At 43.1% G+C, this 19,450-nt stretch overlaps 1 protein-coding gene across 3 annotated transcripts in view; it reads right to left on the bottom strand.

Moving 5' to 3' along the window:
- LOC146366236 (formin) overlaps window positions 1-19,450 on the bottom strand; it is a 50,512-nt gene that overhangs the window by 28,424 nt on the left and 2,638 nt on the right. Inside the window, exons 3-8 of one of the 3 annotated variants that reach the window (XM_084914297.1) lie at window positions 14,262-14,342; window positions 13,591-13,757; window positions 8,664-8,784; window positions 5,277-5,338; window positions 3,190-3,893; window positions 976-1,117 (exon numbers count right to left, since the gene is read on the bottom strand). In XM_084914297.1, coding sequence (XP_084770423.1) covers window positions 976-1,117; window positions 3,190-3,893; window positions 5,277-5,338; window positions 8,664-8,784; window positions 13,591-13,757; window positions 14,262-14,342 — 1,277 coding nt within the window. Of the gene's footprint in view, window positions 1-975; window positions 1,118-3,189; window positions 3,894-5,276; window positions 5,339-8,663; window positions 8,785-8,914; window positions 13,537-13,590; window positions 13,758-14,261; window positions 14,343-19,450 lie in introns of those variants that run through there. The other 2 variants (XM_084914298.1, XM_084914299.1) reach the window with 2 other exon arrangements.

Genomic DNA, 19,450 nt, shown 5'->3' with positions numbered 1-19,450 from the left:
GGGGACAAGTGTTATGTTGGACATGGGATTTTTTTGACTGTTATGAATTTGCTTCAACACGTTGTTATTAATGGGGGTCAAACCTCCTTTAGAATGATGTAAGCCCAGACAGGAGACAGTTGGCGAGATCTGTGTCTGGATGTGGCTGTCTGTGTTGGATCAAATGTTGGACAGTCTGAGTGACCCGACTGAATCGGGAGATCTTGGGATGGACACACACATATACACGTTCTGGCCCTCTGGAGCCGAGTGGAGCCTTAACAAATTGATCAGAAAAGGGGACGCGTATGGATTTAGAGGTTAAAGTCTGGGGCAGCGGCTGATTTTTAACTGCTCGGACGCCTTGGCAGGGACCGCGAGGCGGCCGGGACGCTGACGCAGCTCTGGCTGCGAGAGAGAGAGGTGCAGAGTTGCAGGATTTAACACGACGGCATCGAGGAGTCTTTGGTGGGGTAGAGGGAATAGCGGATCAATTGGGCAGAAAGCACATCTGTGTTGATTTTTTGTTCTTGATTTGAAAAATTAACCTTGCACAAAAGGGAAAAGGCATAATCCTGAAGCCCTGGTTACACCACACTGCAGAACTCGATCATAGGGGGGAGAGGAAAAGCACACACCAACACACACATAAGGGAGTGAACTTGATAGCCAGTGTTGGCCCAGTGTAGGACCTGGCAACTACAGACAACAATCTGGAGGAGGGCTTGATGAGGCTCGCAATCAATTTTTTTTTCCTCCTTTTGTTTCACCTTTTGTTATTTCTTCCTTGGATTTACGAGTGAAGATGACGGCAGACAGAAAGCCTCTATTAAACAAAGCTAGATGAAAAAAATTGAAGAAAAAGCCTGCCCTCAGCTGGCAAAACGTGCAAGATGACCATGTGCAAAAGAATAAAGTGATGAATTAAGCTTTCAACACAGCGCCCAAAGTCAATACAACCCAAGCCGGGGAGTGAGTGGAGCCAAATGATGCTACCTTCTTAGTTTTGGCTTTCTTCTCATACGTGTCCGACAGCGGCTTCTTCTTCGGTTGCAGCGTGGCCTTGGAAAAAAGGTCCTCAAACTCTTTGGCGTTGACGATGTTTGGCTCCTCCAGAGAACACCATAAAGTGTTGTTGCTACAAAAAACAAAAAACAAAACAAAAAAAAAAAAACAGATCATAAATTTTTAAAATATAAACAGACCATGAAAAACTGAGGTTATAGGGTGTAAAACATTCGATCACAGTCAAGGCGGCTCATAGAACAGCTAGCAACATGGAGGCTACTTGAATCAAACAAAATTGAGTGTTTTCCATGTTTGGAAGCTCATTTGATGTTGTCCATTTTGCTGTTTGGACAAAAACCTGGCAGCCACGGTCGCAATCTTGACTTAAGAGCGCCGTTTATAACCCGGGTGATAGAAATAAAAATTTCAAGACAAGCCTGTCTCTGTAATAAACCACCATTTCCAGGCAAAGGACAAAAGCAATGCTGTGTTGCAGAAGTTGCCGAGTAACGTGGAAAGAGAAACAAACGGAGGCGCAAAGCGAGAACGAGAGGTGTCTAAGAGTCAAGAGGGCGTTCAGCAGCTTGCTGTTAAAAACACATCTACTTCTCTGTTTAATTCAACTCAACCTGTCTGACTCTGCTTGCCCCCCACCCCACCCCCATCACGTCTGGTCATCAAAATGACATTAACGCCACAATCAGCAGGCTCCTCCCACCCGAAATGTATTCTATTATCTCCTCACACGTCACAGTTCTTCTTGCAGGTCGCCATTGAACGATATTACAGCCGGCAGGCCACCTTAGGAGAGCCTGGATGTAACCGCACTGGGTGCAAGTGCTTGGAGGCTTATCGTGGCTTAAATACCAGAGCAATCAACTGCCTTTCAACAGTGACTAGATTAGGGTCAAGCAAGTTCAGCTGTGTCTCCAAAGCATGCATTTGCAGAGGTGAGCATATTTATCTAGGGCATCCAAGAGCCTTTATAATGATACCGCCTTAAAAACAAACAAACAAATCCTTGGATTTTGTTCTCTCCTACCTCGAGTCCAACAAACATCTCATGGCTCTGATGCAGGAATGTAGCTTACTAAAGAAACTCAGACCCAACTCCCCCTCCTAGCAAAAAGAAAAAAAACCCACAAGACAACTTTGTAATTGGACTACGGCTATAAGTGAATTCAGATCCACCTTTAAATCCCCCACCCGTCGTACACGCTGCCCACTGTACTCCACATCTCAGGTTACATTCAGAATCAAACCTCACACTGCACCCCCCCCAACCTCATAACTCAGACCTTCACACCATTAACACAGATCACACAGCTGATCCAGCTACAGTTAAACATCTGACCCATTTAATGCCCCTTAACTTGGCCCTTTATAGTTAAATTTATAGCTGACACGAAACTACTGCAGTGCAGACACTTAGTCCTCGAGCGCTGGCCACAACCGGCGAGAAAACACGAACCGCAGCTCAGTTTCTCCCCACTAATCCAGCCATGGAAATACAAGGCCATAAAGCTGAAAGGCTGGCACTCAAAGGCAACAACCACAGCCACAGTAAATGGTCTGGATAATCCACTTACTATTACAGAGCATCTCAATAGGGCCTTTAGATGAGGGAGTGCGGTGCAGCAACCATATCGCTGAAATCTCTTTGAATAGGAGCATTCAAGCCTTAGACTGAGACCCCATTAGCCCAGAGCCAATAATGCCTACAGCTTCATTTGCACTGGGATGACAGGGCCACTCCTTTGACTGCAGGATATTTGTGTATCTAACCCATGCAGTCCTTAACAGTAGCATGTTTACATCAGTAACAAAGGAAACAGCAAAAGCATTTGCATCTTTAAAATCATCCTACTGAAGTTTGATTTTGAAGTATTAGCTTAAAGTTTAACATAAAAAACAACCCCCCCCCCACAATTTACAATATAATGGCTAAATCTATGGTTATAGATTTTTTGGGGACCATGACACACAGTGTGGGACATTTTAAGAGGCAGTAAATTCTGTAGTGTGGTGTGGTGGACAAACCCTGTAAGTGCACCACAGATTTTCAATGACATCAAACCTAGTTTGGCATTTTTTTTGCTTCACTTTCACTTGTTAAGAGTTTGCAGATCTATAAAAAAAACCCTAAGCTGTAAACTGAAGTCCAGTGGAGCCCCAGTGGAGTGGATCCTGTCTTATACGTACTTGTTGTCCTGTATCTGGATCCGGGTCCAGTACAGAGGCTTCATGGGACACGCAGGCTCGACGGCAGGTTTCCGTGGGGCCATGTCTGCTTTCTGGCCGAGACCGAATCCCCCCATAGGTGGAGGAGGCGGGGGGCCCATTCCTGGAGGAGGGGGAGGAGGAGGTGGGCCACTGCCAGGTAAGCCGGGAGGGGGAGGTGGTGGAGGAGGTGGGGGTGGTGGGCCACCCCCAGGGGGAGGAGGTGGTGGTGGAGGGGGTGGCAGCGGGGCTCCAGTGTTGCCCGGCAAAGGAGGAGGAGGAGGGGGTACTGGTGGCCCTGAGAAACCTGGTAGAGGAGGAGGAGGAGGTGGTGGTGGTGGTGGTGGTGCAGAAGGCCCTTGGTCCATTTCAGCCTTTAGATTCAGTCCGATCGAGTCCAAGTTGAGTTTTTTCGGTAGGTTCTGACTGGGGCATTGAGCGAGCCCGCCTCCATCACCCTCGGGGCTCTTAATGAACGTCTCCCGGTCCGTCTGGATACCCACAGTGCGGCAGGTCTTGGTTATGGGGTCATCTCCGGTGAACACAGCAACATCGCGGACCTCACGGCGTTCCCGTCCTGCGTTGTACGGCTTGTCTCCTTCCAAACTGGCAATGACTCCCTCCAGGTGTGATATGGAGACCGCGTGCTCACCACGCAGCTGGAACATCTTAAACTGAAACTCTGACTGTAAGAAAAAAATTGCCATGAGAACAAATCCAGAGTATCAGCAACTTTAGTCATTTCCCACCATCCAACAGAACTGTATCAGGCGGTAGACGGCGTTTTCCCTGAGATGAATTTGGACTAGAGTGCCTACTTATTCTTCCAAGTACACGTTTCTTTATTTAAAGAGGGTATTATATCTCTTCATCTTTGTTTTTAGCTTTATTCCAATTAAATGTTTCCCTCAGGTTAGTATCCAATTCTTACAGTAAAATCCCCAAAGTCCAATTTTTATTTGACATTTCAAACAAGGAGAACCAAACAAAGCAAAGCACTGATTTTAAAGATAAACTGTTTTGCAATAAATCTTACACATGTTCCTTATTAACTCATGTCAGTTTAGAAATAGAATTAGCCCAGCCTTTGTTGTGGTTCGACGACGGTACATGTTTCTCTGTGTCAGCAGTGGATTTGAAAGATTACAACAAAATTAATGGCTTTCACCAGAAATTCAGGAGAAAAAAAAAAAAAAAAAAAAAAAGATTCTGAGGTCAGACTTTTTCGTGGGAGTGGCCCAGAGAGCAAATTATCATCAGTGGCACAAATTCTATAACACAGCCAGAACTTTAGTCTGTCTCTTTCATTTTTCTAAGAGCAAATTTGTTTAAATAGGCAGATAAAACATATTTCAAATTCTTCCAAATCACCGTTTTTGAAAAATGATAAACTAAAAATTTTAAGGGACATTTGATGGGAGCCATCTGTGTGTGCTTGTGTGTGTGAAAGGACTGAACAGCTGGAAGTTGTAATAGTACACATTAAGTAATCCAAGTTTGCTTCAAGACTTATATTATAGCAAGTGCTTTTAAATTGGTTTGTTCATTTATAATTGCTTCATTTTTCCCACCATCTAAGATCTCTGTTCTCTGCATAATGTCAGGATTGTAAAATTCCAATTACATTTCATATATCATAGCGCTTTTCCTCATGCACATACGTTTGTCCATCAAAGTTTGACAGGCTTGACGTTAGTTCGTCACTTTAACCTGAATAGCTCAAAGGTTCCAGCCTTTTAGTTTGCATACTGAAGCTACCCCAGCTGAGTATTTCATGCTTACTTAGTGCCATCTTGTGGTCATAACCACCATCTGCTATGAGAACCCAAATTCCTACAGCTGAACTTGTGATTCATTTATATATCTTGCACAAATGTACAGCTAAAGCTCGAATCACACTGAAATGTAATTCCCTAACTGTGTGCTATAACATGCCTGTCATGACTCAGATGTAAGACCACACTGTCTCTGTTGCCTGCATCAGTATTAGTTTAGTTCTTTTTTGTCCCTTGACCTTTTTTGCTCATTTTTCCCTGTGTCTGGTTTACTGCAGTCATGAGAAAACTTACATGCATCTTTTCCAGCTCTTCCTTGCACTCTCTCTTCAGCTGCAAGAGGGCAGCCTGGTGCTCTGGAAGAATGCAGAACAAAGGCACATTAACAAAGCATATTCTGCATATACAGTGGGGAAAATAAGTAATGAACGCGTCACCAATTAGGCCACTAAAAGTGCTCTTGACATGAAATTTTCAATAGATGTCGGTAACAACCCGTCCAATGCACACAGGCAAAGAAATCAAACCATAGATGTCCAGAAGTTAAGCTGTGTGTCATGTCAACATCACCAAATTGGTGATGTCTTTAATACTTTACTTTTACAAGACTCAGTAATCACTGCTCACTGTTTTCCAATTATTTTTATAAAAGGGTGTTGAATTATGAATTGATTCAACATATGAATATTTCAACATCAACTTCATCTGTGAAACAGAGCCAGCTCAACAACGTGTACAGCAGCCTTTAAACATGATAAAAATACTAGAGAAGGGCGGATCGCTTTCACTAAACAACTCAACCAACCAGTTTCATACCATGCTGCCGGCTAAAGACACACCAATAGAAAACATTTAGATAAAATATGCTGATCTGGTTTCACTGACAGAATGAAAAACAAAAACAACAAACAAAACTTGCTTGAGATTCATAATGTTAGAATAATGTAGCTTATGTGCAAGTTCATTAAGGGAGACTGGTATTCACTCATCCAACCGCCTGCATTCTGGGGCACTTGTGCCGCTAGTTTATTCTTTACATCACTTCCACTTTCCCACACTGTTACACTTGGTTCTGTCATCTCTCTGGCTGGATCAATTTTCCTGCCTTCAACGAGCTAATCAGTCTCTGTTCCACGTGCCTTAAATCTAAGAACTCATCTGTGACGCTGCCTTTTCAGACATTCATTTGTGCAATTCGCCTCCTTCCCATCTATATTTTCCCATCTAATGCTGCCCAGTTTTGAATCCTGGGTCTCCACCTGCTTCTTCTCTGCTATCACCTGCATCCTAGCAGGGCTTTAAAACCTAAGGGCCAGTTTGTCCTGACAAACAGTCTAATCCGGCCTTGTGGACTGCTTTGAAAAACAAAGGAGGACAAAACTTTGCACTTTTATCCATATTTTCTGAATTTTTACAGCTTTTTCTGCTGATTAAGACCTCCCTCATGGCCATTTATACCACACCAACATAATTAACTAACATATAAATAAAAAGACGGAAAAGAAAACAGTTGAAACTGTGCTTCTTTTTTTATATCAAGACATCTGTGGGATTAAAGGTGTAGCTGAACTTCTGTACAGTGACAGAAAAAGGTTGTTTCACTGCTCTGGTCCACTTAAGATTAAAGTGGGCTGACATCCCTGATCTGAGATGTCCTCTCCTGCTTCCTACCATTGTCGGTTCGTTACGCATCTCCAGAGTCTAATCGCCAAAGAATATATCACTCCAACTATGTCCGTCAATAAATCAATTCTTTCAACTGATCTCTTCTCACTGACATATATATGGCCACATGTTTATTTTCAGATTACAACAGAATCCAAATACAACATTAATGTTAACTTTCAACGCTACTTGATCTCACTGTTACAGACACACACACACACACACAGTGCTGCATTTGTTTATTAACTACAGCTATAACTGTTCTGTTGAACGCTTCTGCTGACGAGTCAAGTCTTAGTTTAAACTAATTTCTGTCCAATTTGTGAACAGTTAGTTGTAGTGACTAACAAACAACAAACGCCAACCCTAAACACTACATGCCATTTATGGAGTTTTATGACGCTAATTTAAGGAGTACAGGTCTGTAACTTCACCTACTTCCAAGATGCATTAAGCAGCATTAATGGAAAAAGTCCCACAAAGCACTTGTAGTACACATTATGTGCACTACAAAGCACTTGTAGTACACATTATGTGCCAATTTTATTGCAAGGAAGAAAAAGATTGATATGTGGCTCTCATCAGCGACATAAAGACTTCATTTCCAGAGTCTGTCAATTAACAAATACTTTAAAGATATGATTGCATGCACGGTTTATACGGTCTATATGGCTTATAGCCTGGACTTTGCTCTGCTTCTTAAATTCCACGCACACTACTGTATTTGACAAGAGCAAAGCTGGAACACGGGACCCAGATCACTGCACTGGAATAATCCATTTTAGCTAGTCTTTCTCTGGGATGAAGCTACACCACAGAGAACACCCAACATCTGTTGCACTGCTGCTGCGATTTAATGCTAGGCTGTAATTTAATCACCTTTGTGCGCCTTTAACTTATGTGTGTGGCATTGCACCTTTTAAAGAACACATCAGGCTAAACATGGCAAGTTGCCAGGACAATCCTCATTTTCCCCTTCTCCACTTTGAGCCACACATGGTGCTCTGTGGTGCAATAACAACAAAAAAATGGCATCATTAAGGTGCAGACGCAGCCTCATAGTGCTCTTAGATGGAATTAAAGGTCTTACACACCGACACTAATGCTTTTATCTCAGACACGTAAAGCGTGAGCATTCGAGGGTTAGATGATAGGGGTGCTGTCTTTGTTTCTGGGTTTTAAAGTTGAACATTGACCCACACAGATTGTATGACTAGTAGCTTTCATTTACAAGGCTAATCAGCGCAAGGCCTGTTGGTGTAAGCTTAGCTGGTGTGACTCTTAGTCAGCATTCCTGGTTTTAAGTGTAAATACAGGCAGCACCGCCTGTGGCGACGTCCACACTAGCCCGGATAGATTTGAAAACAGCGTTTTCAGACAAAAACGCTCCGCGTCCACACTATCGTTTTCAGTCATTTTCACAGAGTTGCGCGTCCACATTATAACAGCCAAAAACGCTCACGTTCCAGTACTGCGCATGCGTGAAATGCAAGAAGATTCAACCTGCCTCATTTCTGTCTGCTGCTTATTTACTTTCTGTCTCTTTGAAATATCGCGGCAAAATGTTGAGGAAAACTTTTTTTTTTTTTTTTTTTAAATGGACCAACAATGAGGTGGAGTTGTTGCTGCGAGAAACACAAAAGTACAAAGTTGCAAAAGCGAGTGAGAATTAAAGAATTTGAAGAAAAGCTATCTGGAGCATGTACAGACTGTCAAAATTGAGAGCAAACAAAACAAGTGCTGTATAATGCCCTCCGCTATCTAGGTTTAATTGGTCACATGACTGCATCTTATGACTGAAATGCGTCATCGTTTTAGAAAGTCTCCGTTTTCGCTGTCCACACTGCGACGTGAAAGCACCGTTTTCAAATGTATGCGTTTTCGAGAGCGTTTTCAAAACGCTGCGTTTTCCATCAGCGAAAACTGATGGTGGATGGGAGGCCAAAACAGATGCATTTTCAAATGAAAACACATTAGTGTGGACGTAGCCTAAGCCTACAAGCTTGTTGTTCTTACCTGCTTCGGTGTACTTGAGCCCCACCTTCTCTTCTTCATCCTTGGGTTTGGGTGGTGGCCACACAGCCTGAAGACGCCCTGGAGTCCGGTCCTCACTGTCTGTAGGAGACGTGACTTCTGTCTATGGGAAGAAAACAAAGAAAGAAAAATCTTTAAGCTATGTATTTATTATAAAGACATGAAATAAAGTCTTAAGACTTAAATTCAACAGTAAATGTGACTTAAAATATAATAATTGTGTAACTACATACAATAGCTTCTTTGGGACTTTTGACCTCCTTGCCAGGAGATTTGGTGGTTCTCTCAAATATCGACCTCAGATTTTCCTTATCGTTTTTTATTTTCTTTTTCACCGCCTCCAGATCTACAGCTTCTGTCTTCTCCTTTTTGGTGGTCCTGGGCCCGAGGAGGTTTTTGAAGGTTTCGTAGGCCATGTCTGAGGTCGTCTTTCTCTCAAGAGTGGAAGTTGGAGTTTCTGGAGTTTTCGCTCCTGAAACAACTTCTCCTTCTGCAGACTCTTTTTTGCTTCCTAAAGAATCTCCCTCCTGCCCATTGACTGAGTTTTTTGGGTCATCATTGTCCAGCTTAAGCAGATGACTGAGTTGTCCCACTATGGTGCTTTTAGTTTCTGTAATAGATTTAGGTTCAGTGTACTTTTTCATAGGAGAGCCTGTCTTCTGTTCAGGGAAGAGCTTGGCTTTGTTCACAGACTTCTTGAGGTTAAGCAGAGCCAGCTCAGAATCCTTCTCCCTCTGCTTGATCTCTGACACAACCTCCCTATCTTCCCCTGCCCCTCCTTTCTTCAGCACCCGCAAACCACTGAATAGAGCAGGCATTTGAAAGGACAGTGGTGAAGAGATTTCTGCACCTCTGGATGGAGATGAGGTGGACGAAGCCGATGATGTGCTTGTTTTAGGAGTTTTTATTAGCTTAGCATCTGGACCAGAAACTGCCTGCCTGTCACTTTTAGTCTTTTTAGATGGAGAAGACGGCGACAAGGGTTTTTTAAAGCCAGTGTCTGACTGCTCCTCTGGAGAGGATGTTGGGACCGAGGCTTTATGAGTCTCAGGGCTGGAGGGAACAGAGGAGGATATCTGGCTAGAACTCAGCTCAGCTGGTTCTTCCTCTTGTGTACCGTCCGTCTGTTTTGTAGGAGAAGCCACATTAGCGTCACTGTCTGCAGATTCCAAAGACTGATTCCCAGAGATTATTGAGGGAACTGGTTCAGAGCAATCTATTCCATCATACTCCTCACTCTCACCTGTTCCCACATCTCCAGCAACCAATGGTTCTGCACTCTCAGACACTGTGGGAGCACTTTCCTTGGGAGTGTAGCCCGTTCTCTGTTTGGAAATTGAAGAAAGCTGAACTGTCTTAGAGATACTTCTGCCAGCAAACCTGCTGGAATATAACATAGCCTCTACGCGGGATCTCTCTGTAAGTTTGTGTGTTCTAAACATGGGCACTTGTAGCGCTGCTTCACTGGCATCTCCGTCCTCTTGGTCTACTTTTTTACTGTCCTCCTCTGATAGAGTAGACTTCTTGGCCTCATGGGCCGCTTCGTCGTCCTCATTTTCATTGTCACTATGCGTTTCCACCCTAGTGACCTGGACCAGATCTGGGTCAAGCGGGGCTTCAGCTGCTGCTTTAACCTGCTCGCCAGAGTCGCTAATTGATGATTCGACCTTTTGCACTGTACGACCGGTAGCAGTCACATCACCCTGAGCCGAATCCTTCCTCCTTTGGAGTTTGTTCTCAGCGTTAACAGATTGACTGTCCTCAGCATCGTACGTCTCCCCATCTGGAAGCTCTTTAAATGAGACCAGCACAGCACACTCCACATCTGAAGAGGGAGAGCGATCCCGCGTGAAGAAATTGCTCAAGACACCTCGGAGACTGGGCTGTTTGCCCTGTTCAAATAAGTCACTACTTGCGCTGTCCATTTTTGTTACTCCAGCTAAGAGCAAATGCACCCAACACAAGTAGACGCTCCAGCAAACTGTCCATTTAAAATGTCACGCAAAAAAAGTTTGTCACCCCACCTCTAGTTAGCCAAGCTGCTCCTATTCCACCTCTGGCGTTGGCTGGGAACAAAAGGGCTTTGTGTGGACAAAACTCCACAGCTCCTCTTACCTTCTCCTGGAGGGTGCCAATAACAAAAACTATCCTGTAATCCTGTTTAGTGACACACTCACAGGTTCCATGTGGTGGACTTTATTATTTTCACATAAAAACTTCTACTGCCTTTGTTTTCAGAGGTACAGCCAAGTCTCCCCCTTGCGAGCAAGATTCCCATGAGGCTGCAAGTGAAGTCAATCTGTTCAGTGGCTGGAAGCATGTCCCGCTGTAATCTCCCTGGCACAGCAGGAGAAACTGTTCACCTGCCTTTCACAATAGCATTTCCTAGAGTTCAGCGAGTCGGGAGGTATTTTCCCATAAACCTGCAGGACAAGTCTCTGCTGTGCTGGTGTACAATCCCAAACCTGTGACTTGAACAATGTTTCCAAGTTGACTCTCTTCTTTTGCGTCGATCTGTCTCGGTTCACAAAAAAAACAAAACCTTGTGTGTGCTGCCGTGTGAGAAAACGCTGTCAGACTTCACTGCTCTACCCAGTCTGGGAATGCCTTCCTTCAGGCCCCTCCCTTACTGGGAGGAGTGCCTTGCTCTACAGGTGTCTGATTACCCATGCTCACTTCCTTATGGCTAGTGAGATAAGGCAGAAAACACAGTCGCTGTGTGGTCAGGTACAGAGAAGCAGAGGTCCAGCTAGGATTACACTATTAAGCAGTGAACTACAGCAGCAAAGTGCTAAAGATGTGATTAGTCAGTATGACCACTGCCAGCTCTAATATGCTAATATGCTAACATGATTACCAGCTTATAAACGGGACCGAATTTGGCAAGAAAGCAATGCGATTTTATTCACCTACCTTAAGTGCGAGCATGAACACACGGTGTACTGAGCGCTGACAATTTAGACCCAAACTGGAATATTAGCTTTGTTAACACCGTTTCTAAAGAGGTTTTTAAAAACTGTAAAGTGCTAGCTGCAAGGTAATGCTAGCATTCTATTAATAATAGGTGATAAGGTAGAAATAGTTGAAAACAGGACAAATAAACAACTTTCTGGGCTTTGAACTGTCTATGTTGGTTAGCCTAAAACTGGTTAGAAACGCTCTATAGGGTTTGGATAAAGGTCAGCAGGTGGTGGGGTAGAAAGTTCAAATTGCTGTTTCCTTAGCAACCACAGGTCTCCCTTCCTGCATTCCTTCAGACTGCTGGACTTTCTCTTGTTTATCTATATGTGCAAAAAACTGTTTGTAGACAAAGTAACATTGTAAATTGTTGAGCACTGTGCTATGAAAACTACAAACAGTGACCAATTCTGTGGTTGTGGCATTATTTTATGTAAGAGTAGTGGCATTTCACCCCACAGTAGGCTGCTCGGGTTGGCTGTGCTAGAAAGAGCCCCACTGACAGACACTGTGATGTGAACTGATATGCGATTACAGGCCGAATATCATGTAAACGCTACAGATAAAAATACTTTTCCCCATTCACATAACTGGGTGGTGTCCCTGCCTCTGTGTTTTCACCTGTACACACACTAAAATACATTATGCACAGCTGAGGTGCGTTATACTAATAACATAAAACAAACCGAATGACAATGAAGCCACGCCACACATAATGCTGTCACTCTCAAAACAACACACAAGACTTAATTATATGCAATGTGCCCTTATGCTGGTATGCCATCTGATTATGCCCACAGGCAGATCTGTTATGGTGTATTAGTAAACAATGCATGTCTTGAGCTGATACACTACCCACCTAAAACCACACCCAGATAATCTCCCACAGGAATGTCTCTGCTCTGGAGCACTTTATATGTAAAACCTCTGGAGCACTTCAAGTACTCCAGAGGTTTTACATATAGTGTTCTGATGCACACTATTCAACAGGATTACATATTTCACATGCTCAGGAAAATAATTTGTGTTGCCATTTCTCTTTAATGGGAAAATGTCACCAATTACCTTAAAAAACATGAACATATAAGAGCATACCAAGGCTGAAATTGAAAGTCACTTTCATTTCTCCTAATGTGAGAGTTTCAAGTGGAAGGCTTCCCACTCAGCTTTGGTTTAGAACTGTAGTCTACAGATTAGGATTCATGACCCATTTCTAAGGATTCATGATCAGGTGGTTAGACGCCAGAGTAGACACAAATCCCCATGAGTCCCCGGTGGGTGGGGTGGGGGGTAACTGCTGGGGAACATTGTTCTGGATGTGGAAACAGTCAAGTGTGAAACTGGATTTTTCTGAGTTGCCAAGTATATCAGAGCTCTACTGAAGGCTGGAAACGATAGGCTCATTAGAGATGTTTAAACATAAATTAACAATTTTCAGCTTTTCAGCCGCTGACACTGATAAATGCCACAATACACTAACAGCAGCCAAAAAGCCCAACATCACCTCATATGGATATCTGGCTGCATTTTACAAAAAAAGGAATTTGTTTAACTTTACAGCAATGCGTTTGCAAAACTGGTTTGTGAAAGCACTGCTACACTCTGCATGGATGTGCTGCAAACATAATGCTGGGAGTATTTTAGATGATGGAGCAGCTCTGCGGGACAAACTGTGCAATGTAACCATTTCTAAATGACTTCAAGCACCTTTTTCTTTGTTAGGTTCTGTAAGAAACGAATAAAGAAATGTACCAATACAAATTTGGATCCATGACCCATTTGTAAGGATTCATGATCCGGATGTTAGATAACAATATCGATATCATCTGTACTGAAATATTACACCAATACTGGCACATTGGATAACATATACATATCTGACTATCACTCATAAATTGGCATCTATGTGCAAATGCTTATAAAATAATTAAAAAAAAATAAAAAATCTCACCGTGCATTCCAGCTTGGGATAATATGGAGTATCCCCAATAATGTCATCCTCGGGAGGTGTGATGCGTAGGAAATCCAGGTGATCAGGCCGTGGAACATGTGAAAGGGTCTCCTGAGGGTCCTCGCCATCCAGCGTCCAAATATCATCCTGACGCAAGAGGGACTCTTCTACGAAGACACAAAGAAGCATGCGGCCACAGGGCTTCGTTAACGGTCGCAGCTGTGTAAGACATCGTGCCGCAAATTAATTGGAAAAACAGGCGCAGTCGCATGTGTGATGGGTAAATAAGCAGCACTGACTGTTTTCCTGTGTAACCTTCAGGGAAACAGCAGTGACGAGAGGTAGGAAGCAGACATCGAAATCTCTTAGCATCAAAGAAACAACAAGTGAGACCCTCTAATGTGCAGGCTGGAGGGTACTCAGCTATTTTAAATCAACACTTGGCCTAGTCTCCATCAACAACACCACCAGAAAACTACATTGATCCAATTATGAGAAAGGCTAGAGAAATCGAGTAGCCTATACTGACTAATATTAATGTGCATTCACAGCATATTCCCTGCAGCAGACAACATTAGATCAGTCAGCATTCCTACTGTACTGCAGCAGTGAAGTCAGTTGTGGGTAGGTGTGATTAGTGTAAAACCAGTGTGTTCAGTCATCCTAAGGACCTGATGGAGCGAGAATAAAAGACCTGGGGAAGACTGCCCTCTGCTGGCTGTGCAGTGCAATGAGATCATGGAGAAACAGATCTGCAAAGAGACAAAGTATATTTTAAAATGCAGGCAGGAACTCAGCATCTCTGTGCAGTGTTGTGTGCATTTCAAACCAGCTGACAATATTTGCTTCTCAGAGGCACACTGCACACACAGAATCAGCAGCAGCCTGCAGAACTCGGTACTGACTACAGGAACCCCAGTGTCACGTTCTTACCAAGTGCACAGAAACATGATATATCACGCCTTGATGCATGAATTCACTACCTCAAGGGAGTTGATCAAGCAAGCTAAAAGAGGAAAAAAAACATGTACACAAGGCAGGACAAGAATAAAAGAGAGAAGGAGAGAACACAGAGGAGGAGGGTATAGATCTTGGCGACCTCAATTTCCTTCAGCTGTAAGACAACACCTTGACCTGCATGGGCAGAATTATGAGATCGACAGTGAGAAATATATGTGAATTCCTATCCAGCAGGAAGCAATACATCCCCTATCTTGTGTATGTGATAAGTAACCTTGAAGAGAACATGCAGCACTCATTTCCAAGAACTTGGAAGTCCCCTGGAAAAGATCCCCAAAGTTTTTAAATTTAGTTATTCGAGCCCACACATTAAAACTAAATGGGAGGCCTCGTTGAAATATGAAAGAGCTGACACACAATCATTCATTAAGAGACAGCAGCGATGCCTGCAGTCCCACCAACTGGACTGAGAGCAGTGTGTGTGTGTGTGTGTGTGTGTGTGTGGGGGGGGGGTAGTAGGATTAGATTAATAACTTTTCATTCTGATAATGCTGCACTGCATGGTCCCGCAGTAGGAACTGCTGACTGTGGGCTGGTATGGTTCCAAATGCAGACTTAAGTCCAGTCTGAGCCAAGGAAAGAGACTGATGAAAACCAGCTCTCCCCATAATTACTGCTTCATAGACAAGGGTTTAACGGACAGAACACTATCCACCTGCAACACACACAAACATCATCACTTTTTTTTTGCTACATTCCTCCACATCTCCAAAAATACTTTTTACCATAAAACAACATTGAACACTTTCATGTTTACTGTTACACTTCACCTGGTTGACAACCAAGAAGTGTTTGATTTCAATATTTGTAAAGGTGGCCGACACTGCTACCATCTGTACAGGAAGAGGAAAGAACACATCTGTCTCCCTGCCAGCGGACACACTACAGTGGAGCTCCAATGCCACTGATGTATGCCATAAATGCAATATGAATAAATGCACAGACACTGCAAAGAAATAAACTACACACAAACACTGATGCAGGACTCTTAGATGCATTAGGTAATAAAGGCGCAGCATTTAATAATTGGGGAGTTGATATACTGCTAGCATGCATGCACACAGTTTACCATCCCTGAGGAAAACTGCCCACTTATTACATTTAATCTTGTTCCCCGCTGCTCTAAAAGCCAAGACTGAATCAGTGTCCATAACTGAGTGAACACAGGCTGCAGATGTGTGTGTGTGTTGTGTCTGCTGGCTCACATGAAATTTGACATAAATAATGCACTAAACTGGATAATCCCAAGCCTAAGACAACATAAGTGCACCAAATATACACACAGCAAAAGGTCTGAACGCAAAGACTTGAATTGACACCATCTTTTGGACACCATCAGAGGTTTCTGAAGAAAAAGCAAAAAGGTGTGGACGACCAACCTGCTGAGAGCAGCAACTTGAAGATGAAGATGATGTGGTTATGTAAGCATTCTGATTTTAACAATAAGTGTGTGCTTGGTGTGGCTCAGAGACAATCTTATGTCCGAACCTGACAGGTGGATGCTGTTGTCAGGGTTGATGGATTTATCTGCCAGTCACTCCGCCAACTGTTCATCCGGTGGTCAGAGATAGCACTGTGAAAGCTGTATTAAGCACTCCAGAACAGACAAAAAAAAAGCCCTAAAACCACACTTTAAAAAGCCTTAAACGAATGACATTAGATCAGCCAGATACTCCATCTGCCCACAACAGCTCAAATTCACATTCTGATTTAAGGCTCAAAACAGATTTGGTCAGTGTGTCCCATTTTATCCACTAAAGTCTATAACCTTATCATTCATAGTAAAAAGAACTGGGCCATATGGCATGGTGAGTACATCTGGCAGCCTCCACCCCCATCAATCACTTTTAGCCAAGAAGGAGAATCATTGGCTTTTATATAAATCATGAAAAAGTCACGATTCTTAAATCACCCAGTCTCTTTTCTGCCCATCGCGGCCATTTTTCTCCCCTCTACACGGGCTATTGGCGGGACATGGCCATCAGGATGTCTGATTGATTGGTTTGGCAGCATTAGAGACCATAAAGACGGCCACAAGCTGAAAACTCTGGGAGGACTACTGCAGTGTCCTGGCTTAGAGCTGAAGCAGAAATGTAGCATGACACAATGCTCAGAGACATGCACTGCACAACTGAAATGCAGTAATTGCTCTGCTGAAGCTGGGTGGTTTTCATTGTGCCTGGCAAGCCACTAATTGGGAGATGGGGAATTTGGTCAACTCCCACCAGCGAGTCTTGGTTTTAAAATAGTAGAAACACTGAGGAGGAAGCCAGTTAGAGCTTCACATGGTAAAAAGCAACAAGAAGCATTAAGATGGAACATAGCTAACGTTTGTTAGCATGAGCTTGTCATTTATTAAAGCAGACAAGTTATAATTTATAAGACAGACCTTTGTGCCCAGATTCCCTGTATGTGGTATGCAGCTTAAAGTAACTATGCAAGGAAGACTTCATTATCTGAAAACAGCTGGCCCTTGTCCTCATTGGGTGTAACAATGCTGCATGTCATGCATGCCGAGTTGAATGACAGCTAGGAGCAGTGATACGCGCTCAGTTTCATATGACCTTGCTAAAACGTATTGGGTAATCAGATTATGGTATTGGCTGCCATATGTCACAGGGATGAGGAAGGGAACTGAAGATGGGAGTGGGGTATAGAGAAAGATTAATCCCCAAACAGGCTGAAAGCTGCTTCTTCAAAAATAATCATGTATTAGCAATCCTGCCATAACAAGAACTGGATCACAAAAATATCTGAGATGTGACTGGAAGTGCAGTTATACTCAGCTCTATGCAGACTTAAATCACTGTCCGAGCTCAGCTCACCATTCATCATTTCTGCCCAGATGCAGTGCAGAAGCTCTACAAACCACCTCAGCAACCAATCACAGACAGACAAGGTTTGCAGCTAAGCTAGCTAAAGTCTACTTTCTTCTGAATCAGGGCTGATTGTACTTTTTAAAATATAGAGAGGTGTAAGTCAACACCAAGATAACACACAGAGAAAAGCAAATTTGCACCTTAGTAAATGCATTAGGCATTACATTAGCCAAACTGCAGGGCATGAGCATTGGCACATGAAGTAAACAATAGAATGTGTCACTTTAAAATTACCACCCGCATGATCACACTCATTAATAAGCACAAAAGCATCAATAAGAGAGGCCAGATTAAAGAGTCCAGATCATAATTAGTTCGACATTTGCAAACCATGAAGGTCCAGGCTCCACACTGACCCACTTAGTGCCTTTTGGCTGTTCCCTGTGATGTTCATTTATCTGCGTTAACATCTAAAGTGTATTCAGTTATCAAAAGGGCAATCGAGTAAACAGCAGAGGGAATTCATCTAAAATTAAAGCCTTCGCTTTGGGACTTGTGGAGCATGTGGACAGTATGATGCAAGGTCTTGGTTTTAATATTACTTTGGAAACCTGCTTGAAATATAAAAACCGATCAGGAAAAAAAGAAAAATAACGGCAGTCAAATTTCATACATTTTATATTGTGGCTATGTAGGGAAGCACATAAAACAACTTCCTTTCACTGGGTGTTGATCCTAATCACTTCCACATGAGCTATTCTGGACTATTTATTTCTCTATCTGCCCCTTAGTTTGGCTCCAGCTCATCTCTTTTCTCCCATCAGCCACCGAGATGAGCATTGTTGGCCTGTGTGTGATGTAACTCAAAGACCCCAAGTTCCTTAAAAAAAAATATTCAGCACTGTCGCTGAAGTGTGGGCAAAGTAGCTGCATAGACCGACATAAAAATAGCTAAATATTGCCTGCAGTCCACGAGTGCATTAAATAATCAATGGAAGGCCATCTGTTTGCTTTTGGAGATTAGAGTGAGGATTTTGAATGGGCTCTTTAACCATGTTACAGAGATACTAAATTTAATAAGATGGAATCACTGAAAGCAGCATAAACTTGGGTCGTGCAGTCTGGAGCAGGTAAAGCTGAAACCCACGCTGAGGGTAAACGGTGACAGAATAGCATGACCACAGAGCTAAACACAGGCTGGAGGAAGAGAGAGAAAAATCATCAGTCACACTGACATCACTGAACTCAGCTTATACCACGTATGGCTTTGCAAAGATTACACAGGGAACGCCGTGGGTTTTCAATCCCATTATTTCCATCATTGTCAAAATCTCATACAAGAAGACAGATTATTACAAGAGGAAATGAGATGTACAAATAAGGAAATCCTAATCCATTCTGTTTTCTGTAGCCCTTCCTGCCTACTGAATCCCTGATCCAAATTGGCAATGCTTGAGTTACTACTACACTCATGAGAACTCTGCTCAGGTTGAACTCTGTGTCAACTTTATGCCTTTGATCCAGGACACTCTTACTAATCTTCCCCACAGTGCTGAGAGAGTTAAAATAGATCATTAGTGAAACTATTCTCGAGCCCAGCTTGCCCCTTGTACAACTCTGTTGGGGAGGTTTTAATTTGTGGCCACACATCAAATCCCAAAGCAGAACCCAGCAGTCACAAACTAAGAGGACTAAGAGAACCTGGCCTGACTAGTTTATTAGATAACAGCCTGAATGTGGCGAATAAACTTTGAACTTGAATGGCAAAATACATCTGTGTGGAAGATGTTTGTCAGTTACAATGCTGCAGATTGACTCAGCATACATCTCAGGCACTGCATGTGCCACTACAGATGCACAAAGAATGCCTTTCAAGGTGTCTTTTTGTTGTTCTGCTCTTTGAAATCTAGCGTCTGCAGCGCCAGTCGAAGGGCATCTTCTAACAAAAAATGGTTTTAAACTACTGAGCGAGTAAAAGCATTTGTATCAAGGCAAGGTGTCTGAGCATGAATCGCTGCGTT

This window comes from Perissodus microlepis, chromosome 19, assembly GCF_051167445.1.
Source record: "Perissodus microlepis isolate ML-2025 ecotype Zambia chromosome 19, ASM5116744v1, whole genome shotgun sequence".
In the NCBI taxonomy this organism is placed as follows: Eukaryota; Metazoa; Chordata; class Actinopteri; order Cichliformes; family Cichlidae; genus Perissodus; species Perissodus microlepis.
The sequence above is the reverse complement of the archived record's forward strand: the minus strand, read 5'-3'. Positions and strand labels throughout refer to the sequence as shown.